We start from the raw sequence: 12,247 nt of genomic DNA, 5'->3' as shown, positions 1-12,247 counted from the left end.
GTTTTTGTGGGTTTTGAAACTTTGTCCAAATCGATCGTAGCTAACTTTCATGGCATCACAAGCAAACTATTAATAGTCAATAGAGTTGGGCGCAGTTAATTCCCTTTGGACGACAAAAACGGAAAAGTCAACTAGAAAAGGAAAGGAGAGGAGATCGAGGTGATCAGGAAAATTTTCACATGGTGTTTAATTATATAAAGTATTACATGTCATCAATCGCAGGAAAGAGAAGCTGTGTTTTGAGAAGCAAGCAGATCCAAGGTTTTTAATCACTAAATGCATGGCACATGACATACAAAATGTAGAACTTCCCCAATTTGTATACATCTACAAAGCTTCTCTCTCTCTCTCTCTCTCTCTCTCTCTCCATATGTGTATATATATATATATATAATATAAAAGCCCAACATAGATGACCCTAAATAGAACACGGAGTACTGTGTTTTGCTGCAAAGTTGCAGGATCGATGTGGTACTTACACATTTTCATGCATGGATGTATTTATGCATGACAAGTTAAATAAGAAAACAGTGATCATCTCTTGCAGGATCAAGAGATATATCCATGATGCATTTTGAATCGGCCCTACGTACGTACCACACTCGCGAAAGGTATTCAACCCGAGGTCCAAACTGAGTTCTCTCTTCAATGATACCAACCAACATTACTGACAGCGCGCACGCCAAGAATATTATTGTCTCATAAGCCATGCATGCATGCACCTGTGAAGAGTGCAGGTATGTGATCTGATTTCCATCTGTACGTACATTGTGGAAATTAAAGCATATATGCTACTACTTAATTAATTAATTAAAGCCTATCATCCTAGAACATGATCATCCTCAAAGGCACGTTGTTTTAGCTTTTTGTCGTTTTAACCAACGGCTTGTAGGCCCAGGTCCCCCCGTTTGGGAATATGTTCCTGATGGCTATCATGCTACATGCACGCAAGGAATTGAATTCACTCACTTCACATGTAGTAGTAGGCAAAAGTTTATCAATTACAGGCCGGAAGCTCTTAAGTAGTGCACACCGCAAACCCAACCGATGTTTATTTAAAAAAAAAAAAAAACTATTAATCATTATTTTTTTTATCATTCTCTTATCATCCTATGATATGATATTAGATAATATGTTCACAAGTAAAATATAATAAATAATTTTGAATCATTTAATGTCACATCATATAAAGATGAAAGGATGATAAGAATTGAGATGACAAGTAGTATTACTCTAAAACAAAATAAAACTTTACAAACAGATCCATACTTCTTCATTTCTTTCTCACAGAAGGAAGCTGCAATATTCCTCCATAATTTCTCTCTTTGCAATCAAGATGTTTCTCTCACTCCCTCAACCAATGTTTGAAAAAACGATTCAAGTCGATTTAAATTGAATTGATAAGAAACTAAACCGATTTTAGTTAATGTTTTGAATCTTTCACTGAACCGTTTCAATCGACTGATTCTAGCCGATTTTAGACTGATTTGAACTGATTTAAAACTGTATTTGTTTTTAAGTTATCTAAGAACTAAGCTTTTCTTTTATTATTATTTTTTTGTACTAAAATATGATAGAACTAAATATATATTAACTTTTTCATCATTGTATTCAATACGAATTGCAAAAACATTAAAAGAGAAAACATGTAGTTCTTTATTTTTCTTCGTTGAACAAAAAATTAAGGAGATTAATGCGTATTTTATATTAAATATATGGTTGTACATAAAATACTACATTTTTCATGTGTTTATAACTTAACAATCTTTATATTTTTTCGTATATAAGGCAAAAAAATGTCGACTATGAAGGTTAAATACATGAATGACATCTTTATTGGAGCTATTTAGATTCATATCATATTTTTATTAAAAGTAGTCAATAAATTTATATTTTATATTCTTTTATTCATGATATAAAATGCTTGAATTGTATCAAATATGATTTTTAATACTTTTTTTTTTTTTATCAACATTGAAATATTCAATTCAAAATTGTCATGAATCGCTCGACTCATTAAATTGGTTCTTACTCGATTCCAAACCCGATTATGATTTTTCAAACCTTGCCCTCTCAGCAGAACTACATTCCTCACTCGCAACCAAGGTAATCACCTCTCTCTCTCCCTCTCTCTCTCTCTCTCTCTCTCTCTACAATCTGTGTAATGCTAGATCTGAATCGAAATGGATTTTTCTATTATTCTTAGTATGTTAGGATTTTTCTACTATTCACTTAATTTTATCTTGAATTAAAACTCACTGGAGAAGAAGAGATTTTTCCAATATGTCGAGTGTGGTCATGTCCTCCCATTTCAATATTCAATGCACCGTTTCATTGCTTTGTTAGACAAAATGAGGATAGATTTTTATTTTTCAATAGAACCATCCTTGCACACCAAATAAGGGCATGATTGGCTTTTGTATATGTGGCCATTATTACCCTGAGTGGAGAAGGTAGACAATGACAATAGATAAGAGGATGAGAAACTGGTGATTGGAGATCAGAAAAGACATGACATGCTACTATATCTTCAAGATCTCATAAAAAATTTGCAACTTACATGTATAAATTTATGGCATATGGGCATAGAGTCATAATTTCCAATGAATAGTACAAAAACCATGCTAAAATTGTGTGACATATCCATGCTCAAAATATGACAGCCTAATCAAAGCCATATTCCACAACTTTCTCCATCTGAACTCTATATGGTTTTTTATTTACTTTGTTACTAATGTCACATTGTGTTATATTAACACCCACTTTCAATTTCTATTGGCCCCTCCAAGTAAGTGAATCAAATGTTATGCTACCAACTCCTCCAACTCAAGTTACCACAATTTATACAATATGCTTTTCTACTATGCTTTTTCTATGTTTTTTATATTCTTTACTAATACTTTTTTTCCTTCATCTCTATAGGAAGAATGTACAACACCCACTGGTAACTATTGGAGATTGCCCCTAAATTGATTATCCCAATTTAGTTTTAAATTGTATAGCAAATATGAGCATGAAGATGTCATTGAGTCAATTGTTTGTTGTGTTTTTAGAATTGAAATTTGTATGAAAATTTGTTTAGCTTTGATGGCCGCTTTGAGACAATTGTTTAGCTTTGACAGAAAGTGTAAGAATAGTTACGAATAGTTGTATGATTGTTTTTAATTGTACTAGAATTGAAGGCACAAGGTTTGAACATTATCAACGTCAGTTGTATGAACATAAGTTTCTAGAGTTTATTTGGTTCTTTGATGTTCCTATTATGTGTTGCACAAAAAAGTACCTAAAATGAAGAAAGAAAAAACCTTAATAGTGTTCACATGAGCAGCACCTGCAAAGTGATTGACACAGTATTACAGAGTCTCCAAAGTGGATATTTTACAAAATCTCATTCAACATCTCATTCAAAAAGTAGAATGTATCACACAGTCTTGCATTACACAACATCTCATTCACAAAATTTAAGAGTGGATCTTTTACAAAAGTATAATATACGCCTAGTACAATATAAGCCTAATCAAATGATTGTCTGAAACTGTTTAGTACAATATAAGCCTAATACAATACACTAGTGCTTTCTACAAAGGTGGGAATGATCATGGAGGGAGACCTTTTTGACTGGGGCCACCATTTGCTCCAACATAGCTGAAAATGAGCAAGTTGATTATAATGGACAATCCCCGTTACATGCACAAACATAGCTGTGCACACCTATTTTTCACCATTTTTCTTCAAAGATCATCATACTTAGTTTCATATGAGTTTATCCTCATTGTGCTAAACTTATAGTTCTCTCTTCATGACTTTATCCTCCATTTTTTGAACTTGAAGCTCTCTCATCAAGACTTCATCCTTCCTCAACTGAACATGAAGCTCTCTCTCCGAGGTTTCTTTCATTTGCGAGTTCAACTTCTCTCTGCAAAGATAATCGTTAATAGCAGATGATTGTGAAGATGCCATACTTAACTAAAACAATCACTAGACATCTACATGATGTGGACCAAATTTTTATAAGATTCCAATTGGTGAAAATAGATAGCACATTGCAACTATGGTTAGTATTCTGGGTCTGTACAGATAACCATTACATGTGGTCAGACCCATAATTTTTTCACAAAGCTAGTATTTTGGGTCTATACAAATAGCACGTTGCAACTATGGTCAGTATTCTATGTCTGTAATGGTTTGTCAATTGACAAACCAATTTTTGTGAATCACATACAAAAATTACAGCATAGCTAACATGAAGTCATAGCATCACAACTAACACCCCCATTATAGCATAACTAACATGAAGTCAAAGCATCTCTAACACCCTCAGGAAATTCTTAGTTAACATGAAGTCAGATTAATAAAGTTGATCATTACAGCATTTCTAGCCCATTTCAGCATCTCTACAGCCACCCTTACAACATGATAGGGAATAGACTTTGGTGACAGTAGACTTTTTCAAAAAATTTCTTCCTAGAGTATGCTTGTAAGGGGATTTCCCCCTTCGGGCCGAAAGTCCAGAATGCAAGCCCAAATATAGGGAGCTTAGGCCAGCCAGATGACCCATCAGCCTATTAAAGGCCCCTGGCCACAAATCTAAGGTTGGCCTATGGCCATAATCACGCGGGAACTCTCAAAAGGGGGGAAAGAAGGCACATGTCATCTCGGCCTCCCCCTAAGATGCCTATCCTCAAAGAACATGTGTAGGCAGGTAGGTGAGAAATGCAATGAGCCCTTGATCCTCTGAGAACAAGTAAGGAGGAGTATGATAGAGCGGGCTTGTAGTAAGGCAAAAGGGACAGGAAGCCACGTCACATTTATTGTGCCACCCCAAGAGGTCTCGCCGCAGTAAATGATTTTGACTAAGGGAACAGCTGAGGTGACATGTACCCCCGACATAGGGTATGGACGATTGATTCCTAGAAACTTAGTATAAAAGCTAATCCCAGGTACAATGAGCTCTCTTTGTGAACTCTATCTACTTACTTGCACAAACTATTGAGGTGATACTGACTTAAGTATTAGAGACTCCCTAACCTCAACCAAGACCCCCGATTCTTTGTGTGTGTAGGTCCAAGATCAAAGATCTGAGTCGCTAGAGCCTGGCTCAAAGGTGTACGAAATATGACATTAACAATGGCACCATCTGTGGGATCTCTATAGACTTCACGTGTCCTTTGTATACCTTTGGCAACCCATTCTCAAACGACTCGGTGACAAGCCGAAACGGCTCCAACAAGCATGGAAGTAAGGTTCGTGGCAATGGAACAGCTGGAAGGAAAGGAGAGCAAGGCACTTAGTGGAACCACTAATGAGTTGAAAAATAACGTGAAGCCAAGCAACGGCGAATGCGAAGACTTTGGGAATGCTGGGTGAACACCAATGAAGAAAGGAAGAGTATGCAAAACGTCCTCCCACCTCTACCCGAGTGTATCCGAGCAGATAGTAAGATTCGGGATGAGCAAGCACCTAGGAAGGTGGAGCCAAACGAGCTGTTAGAGTTGGTCTTTTTGGACCCGAGCCGTTAGGAAGCCACTACAAAGATCGGCACCGAGATGACTCTCGAAATGAGGAGCGCCATGCAGCACCTCCTCATGGAGCACCAAGATGTCTTCTCCTGGCATCATGAGGACATGCCTATAATCAATCTAGAGGTCATGAAATACTACCTGAGTGTGGACCCCAAGGCTAAAGGGATAAGACATAAATGCCAAAACTTCAATGTTGAGAAGAATGCTACCATCGCCGCAGAAGTCGACCGGTTGCTCATAGTGCGATTCATATTAAAGGCCCATTACCTGGATTGGCTATCTAACGTGGTGTTAGTAAAAAAGTAAAAAGGCAAATGGAGAATGTGTGTGGACTTTACCAATCTGAATAAGGCTTGCCTGAAAGACAACTTCCCGCTTCCTCGCATTGATTTGATCATTCACTCCACAGCGAGTCATCGTATGCTGAATGGATGCATACTCTAGGTACAACCAATCCGCATGAACTTGGATGATGAGGAGAAGACGTCATTCATCACCAACCGATGGCTATACTGTTACTCAGCCATGCCATTTGGGTTGAAGAACACAGGGGCCAACTACTAGCGGCCGGCCAATGATATGTTCAAAAATCAGATTTGAAGAAACATGAAGGTCTACGTAGATGGTAATAAGATTTTTTCATTATTCACTTAATTTTATCTTGAATTAAAATTCATTTGAAAAGAGGAGATATTTCCAATATATCGAGTGCTGTCATGTCCTCCCAATTCAATCTTCAATACACCATTTCATTGCTTTGTTAGACAAAATGAGGATAGATTTTCATTTTTCAATAGAACCATCCTTGCCCACCAAATAAGGGCATGATTGGCTTTTGTATATGTGGTCATTATTATCCTGAGTGGAGAGGGTAGACAATGACCATAGATAAAAAGATGAGAAATTGGTGATTGGAGATCAAAAAAGCCATGACATGCTACTATCTACAGGATCTCATAAAAAATTTGCAACTTACGTGTAAAAATTTATGACATAACAGCATAGAGAATCAAAATTTCCAATGAATAGTACAAATACCATGCTAAAACTATGTGAAATACGCATGCTCAAAACATGATAGCCTAATCAGAGCCATATTCCACAACTTTCTCCGTCTAAACTATATATGGTTTTTAATTTACTTTGTTACTAATGCCACATTTGTTATATTAACACCCACTTTTAATTTCCACTAGCCCCTCCAAGTATGTGAATCAAATGATATGCTAACAACTCCTCCAACTCAAGTTACCAGAATTTATACAGTATGCTTTTCTATGCTTTTATATTCCTTACTAATAATTTTTTTCTTCATCTCTACAGGAAGAATGTACAACACTCATTGGTGACCATTGGAGATTGCCCTTAAATTGATTATCCCAATTTAATTTTAAATTGTATAGCAAATTTGAGCATGGAGATGTAATTTTATGTACATTTGTTCATACTAGTATCTAACTCACTATATAAGGTATAGTTATATAGAATATTTAAATATATATGATTAATGTATAAAAAATACATATATTTTTATAAAAACATGTAAAATATAGGGGCCATGCTAGTATAAATATATTATTTTATAATAATTAACCCATGGGGCCTCCTAGTATATTATTGAGTTTAACTAACTGTATAAATATAGTTATATAAAATGTATATCATCAATAATTTAGTGATTAACTTATTATACATTAGTATTACATGTTATTATAAATTTTTTATTTATATAGTTGCGTTTATCCATTAGTTTTACATGTTATTATACATTAGTATTATAATGTTACATGTTTTCATGCATTATAATGTTTATACATTATTATTAGATGTTAATATATTGAAAACACATATATTTTTATAAAATATGCAAAATATCGGAGCGGAGTCGGAATGGGAAGTCGGAGATAGAATCGGAATCGGAGTCGAAGACAGAATCGGAGTCGGAGTCGGTGTATTGGAGTCGATGTGGAGTGGAGGCAGAGTCAACACACTTTCACCTCCGACTTTGACTCTGACTCTGACTTCCAATGAAAAAAAAATTCCAATTCTAACTCGAGGGGAGCCGAAGTGGAGTCGGGGTCGGAATCGGATTTTCAAATTTATGCTAAAGCCATACTTTAGTTAATCCAATGTAGTTGTTAACCTGAAAAGAGGCATATTTTTATTTTAACTTACATTTAAGTCAATATAAATGCTCTTATCCTCTTAGCCTCAAATCTTAAGACCGGCTTTGCACCACCGCATCAAACTGGTGTGTGGGCCTCAATGGTCGGCATAGGCACATGTTTCCCTTGGATGCTGTCAAAGATCAAGGTTTTTATGTCCTAGCTATCCCGTTATGTTCTTACTTTACTCGAACCGGTACATGGAAGCAGTGGAAATAAAAACCTTTAACAAAAACTTGTATTCCTTCCTTGGTAGTTGTTGCCGACGATGGTAGCATTTCACTTTACCCATTAATTAGACTAAAAGAAAATCATCTTTTTGATAATCCACTTAACTTTGCCAAGGAACAAGGGCCTTCGGCTATTGGATCAAAGAGTAATTTTATATATAAATGTAAATTATATAAACGTCGTGTAATTATTTTGAAAAAAAATATAGTCTATTATTAAAAATTAATTTTTTAATATAAATTTAATTTTTTATTCATTTATTTTAAAATAATTATGCGACGGTTGCATAATTCATAGTTATAAATATCTTTTCTCTTGGACCAAATGGTTCATTGTCTTTTATATTTTTATTTTTATCATATGCCTATAATGGGACAATCGTTTTGGGACATCTCACTCTTCTATTGTACTTACATGTTTTTAATGTAACTTTTATTAAAATACCTGGTACATAAGGAGGAGCACATTTAGATATCGTTTAAATAATGAGTTGAGATGAAATAAATTGAGATAAAAGTTGAAAGTTGAATAAAATATTGTTAGAATATTATTTTTTAATAGTATTATTATTTTAAGATTTAAAAAAAGTTGAATTGTTTATTATATTTTATGTGGAAATGTGAAAAAATTGTAATAATGAGAAGAAATGAAATACTTTTGCTATCCAATTGTTCACATGTTTTTAGTGAATTATCCCATTGTTTTGGGATTGGGTTCGCTAGGAAAATCGATTTACTTCTCATCCTTTTCTCTTTTTATAAAATATTCTTTTCTTTTGGGGGCAAGCATCCATTGCTTCATCAATAAGGCATATAATTCTTCAGGACTTGAGTGATCACTTTAGTATAAGATTCAAAACCCAAATCCACATCCTCTGCATGGAAAAAAAGATATTGGAGTTGAGGCAGTGGAAGATTGGACAGACATGCCACGCATGGAAGGTGTTCTAATCGTCCAGTCATGTGCAGAATTGATTCTATTCTGTTATTCTCTCTCTGTTTTTTCTTTTTTTGGTTCCCTCATAAGTATTTATGAAGATAATGCAAAGATCTTTTGTGCATACGCATCAGAAACATGTTGAAGAGTTGATAAAACAGGGTACGAGCATCTAACTTAATGAAGTACAGAAAAGATTTGAACTCCAACCATCCGTTATCCATTACTTCAATTCTTCATCGAATCATATCAATAAATCTAGCAATGAGAAAATTGAAAGAATATAATTGAAATCATTTACATGTTTTCTGAATCACACGAAACTTTACCTTTCTATGTGCAAATAATGTGAGTGTTGACCATCATATTAGGAATTTGGAGAACCGCATACGTTCGTTCGATTTTGGACCTGGCATCCCTATGCCTGTAGCAAAAGCAAATTCCTCCAGAAACCAGGGAGGGATGACAACTACTACACTTGAGTCTCTTCAAAAAACTGAGAGAAAGGAAGGTCACGTTCCTAGGAATCATGGCACTCTATGACAACTCTGTCAGCAGGAGGGAATTTCAAAAAACAAATCCGATCGAAATAAATTAGCAATATCAAAAGATCAGAAGGATGACAATAAATCTCCATATATTAGATATACAATTCTTGAAACTTTAAATTAATGACACCTGTTGTCTTAGGATGACCCAATTTCAGAAGCAGGAGGTTAATTCATTGTTATGCCACTCCATGTACTGAAAGATTTACAGAGACCATTGACCCAGCAAAGAAGTGTCAAAGACAACTAATTAGGCGAACCTGTATTGGTTTTACTTCACAAAATGCAACCTATGGGTGGAATTGTTGGCTATAGGAGCAACTATCCCAAAACACAGATAACAGTCTCAGCAAATAACATTACAGGAAAAACAAATCACATCCCGTGTAGTAAAAGTTATGTCGAAAATAAATTATGTATGCAGAAGAGAGTGTTCTATGTTTGTTCCCTGATGTTAGGTTGCATCCCAAGTTAACACACGGTAAAGTAAAAGCATATCATATATTCCAGATTTATTCAACTCCTTTAAATAAACATATTAGCACATTTGAAGTTACATAAACCACAATAGAACATAAAACATACTACCACACAAACATAACATTCCAACTCTACAGCTTTGAAGCAGCATCCTTGTCCAAAAACCAAGTCAACTTCCCTTCAGGTGAAACCATTTGAACAGGAAGCTTAACTGAATTTTTACTCTTTCCTAAAGCTGTTTGCACTGCTCCAGCTTCACCGGCACCGGTTATCACAAGGGCAATGTATGTAGAAGAGTTGATCACTGGAAATGTAAAAGTAATTCTCTCTGGAGGCGGTTTTGGAGAGTCCTTAATGAAGGTGACCCATTTCTCATTTTCTTGGAGCAGAGGATGGCCTGGGAATAAAGAAGCCACATGTCCATCTGGACCCATACCCAGCAGCATGAGATCAAACTTTGGGAATCCACTAGCTTCAGATAAAGCTATCACGTTTCTATTGACCAAGTTTTTTAGACAAGCCTCATAATCATCTGCTGCACCCTCAGCTGACAGCTTATCATTGATTGCATAGACATTACCAGGGAGAATTGGTACCTGTCAAGAAAATAACAGGGTTAAATTCACTAAAGACCATCACAAGAGGAATAACCATGCACGGCAAAAGGAAAATTGATAATAATAATTCAATTAAAGAATGAAACTACCTTCTACCTACACGTGAACCAGAATATGTTTTGATACAGATCAAGGATAAGCATCTGGAATTAGAATTTATAAATTATTCAGAAAATAGGTAAGACATCTCTTGCCATTCAACAACACCCAAATCTTGTTTTTTTTTCCTGCACCTAAACTAATCATAATTCAACTCAACAAAAGTCATAAACAAACTATGCTCTCCTAAATTTGTTTTGTAAGATAATTATGTCTTTCTAACCATCCGGACCCCATGTTCTCTTTTGACCTTACTATTGTCCTTGCAATCCCTTCTACCAAGTGGTGTTGCCATTAGTCTTAGATCAACACTTTCACAAGCTCTAACACAGTGAAACGATTTCCAAATAAACCGAGGGTAATATTCAACATAAGACACTGAGATATCGCAAACAGCAGCATAATCAAAATATGCCAGCAAGTCTTAGTAAAAATGAAATCAGAACATATTCTACAATCGTACCTTAGAAAGAAACCCATCATTAGCAAGCTTATAATTACTGTCTTCATGATCCTTTGGTACTACTCTTTCATCTAGCCAAAAGACATGCCATTTCGACCATTCAATTGAATCAATATATGGGGGTTCCAGTAGCTTCCTGAAATCTCATTGTCAAGCAATTACCAAAACGATTCCTCATTTATCGAGAAGCTAATGAAACCATGTAACCGGAAAGGACAGACCATTTTAACTTGTGTATAGAACACTGTTTAAGAAAAACCCAAAAAACAAAAAACAAAAAACTCAACTCAACCAGGTGTTGAACTCGGAAAATGGAGATTTTTGCATCAACTTCATTTGGTCCATAACAATCAATAAACCCATGACACAGTTTTCTCTTTTTCCCACATTCTCTTCACAACCAGATAGACCACTAAACCCATACCCAAAAATAAAAGCATATCGTCCACACGAGTGATCATGTCTGTAACGACGACCATAGTTATAAACCTAAACTTCCATTTTCTTTCCATTTCCTCACAGATTCCCATCAGTAACAGTAAAGTAAAATCGGTACAAGAAACAAAACCCCTTGGGGGGTTGTTACCTGAGGGAATTGATGAGAGACCCACCAGACAAAACGACAGAAAAAGCCCCTCTTTCTTTGCAAAACTGATTAGACAGATTGGCCGTGTACTTAGCCAGAGAAACAGCTTGATCCTCCTCCGTATCAAACACCTCAACGTTCTTCTTGTCAGTTGATGGCGTCGCCATTGACGTCTTCGATTGAAATCAACCTAGGTTTTTCTTCTCGCCAACTAGAGAAGCTCCCTTCTGATCTGAAAGCGTGGCGGGGAAGTATTTTTGTGAAGCTGCCTTACGGATGCTGGGACTGCCATGCTCGCGGGGATTTTAAAAGAGTTGGGAGCTGGGAAGTGTCTAGGTTGGGGTAGTGAGGTAGATATTCTATATTTCGTCAATAGTAATGAAAAATAAATAATAAAATATTAAAAATATTAAATGGTAATAAACAGTAATTAAAAATAAATAATAAAATAATAAATAATAGAGTATTTTTCGAATAATTTAATATCCAAACTAGTCCGGTTTCTGGGAGAATCCGGTTGCTTGAGATCGTGCGCTTGGGTGACTTGGCATATCCATCGGTGCTGGGCAGCACTGCTCTCTGGAGAATTATCTCTGGAGA

At 35.6% G+C, this 12,247-nt stretch overlaps 1 protein-coding gene across 1 annotated transcript; it reads right to left on the bottom strand.

Moving 5' to 3' along the window:
• Positions 1-9,884: 9,884 nt before the first annotated feature.
• On the bottom strand, positions 9,885-12,002 carry LOC122313620 (probable 6-phosphogluconolactonase 4, chloroplastic). The gene is made up of 3 exons (XM_043128779.1): positions 11,648-12,002; positions 11,062-11,197; positions 9,885-10,478 (listed from the first exon to the last, which is right to left on the bottom strand). The coding sequence occupies exons 1-3, from the start codon at positions 11,812-11,814 to the stop codon at positions 10,014-10,016; spliced, it is 768 nt and encodes a 255-aa protein (XP_042984713.1). The 5' UTR covers positions 11,815-12,002; the 3' UTR covers positions 9,885-10,013.
• Between the last annotated feature and the right edge of the window lie 245 nt (positions 12,003-12,247).

The sequence above is a fragment of the Carya illinoinensis genome, chromosome 6 (assembly GCF_018687715.1).
Source record: "Carya illinoinensis cultivar Pawnee chromosome 6, C.illinoinensisPawnee_v1, whole genome shotgun sequence".
Lineage (NCBI taxonomy): Eukaryota > Viridiplantae > Streptophyta > Magnoliopsida > Fagales > Juglandaceae > Carya > Carya illinoinensis.
Note: the sequence above shows the minus strand (reverse complement) of the source record. Positions and strands in the feature narration are given on the sequence as shown.

Bases quoted from the DNA above. Each gene is read 5' to 3' on its own strand.
- LOC122313620 (XM_043128779.1), bottom strand. From the start codon at position 11,814: ATGGCGACGCCATCAACTGACAAGAAGAACGTTGAGGTGTTTGATACG. The intron at 11,198-11,647 runs GTAACAACCCCC...ATGAGATTTCAG, and splicing joins TCTCTCATCAATTCCCTCAG to GAAGCTACTGGAACCCCCAT. The intron at 10,479-11,061 runs GTACGATTGTAG...TTTTCTTGACAG, and splicing joins ATGATGGGTTTCTTTCTAAG to GTACCAATTCTCCCTGGTAA.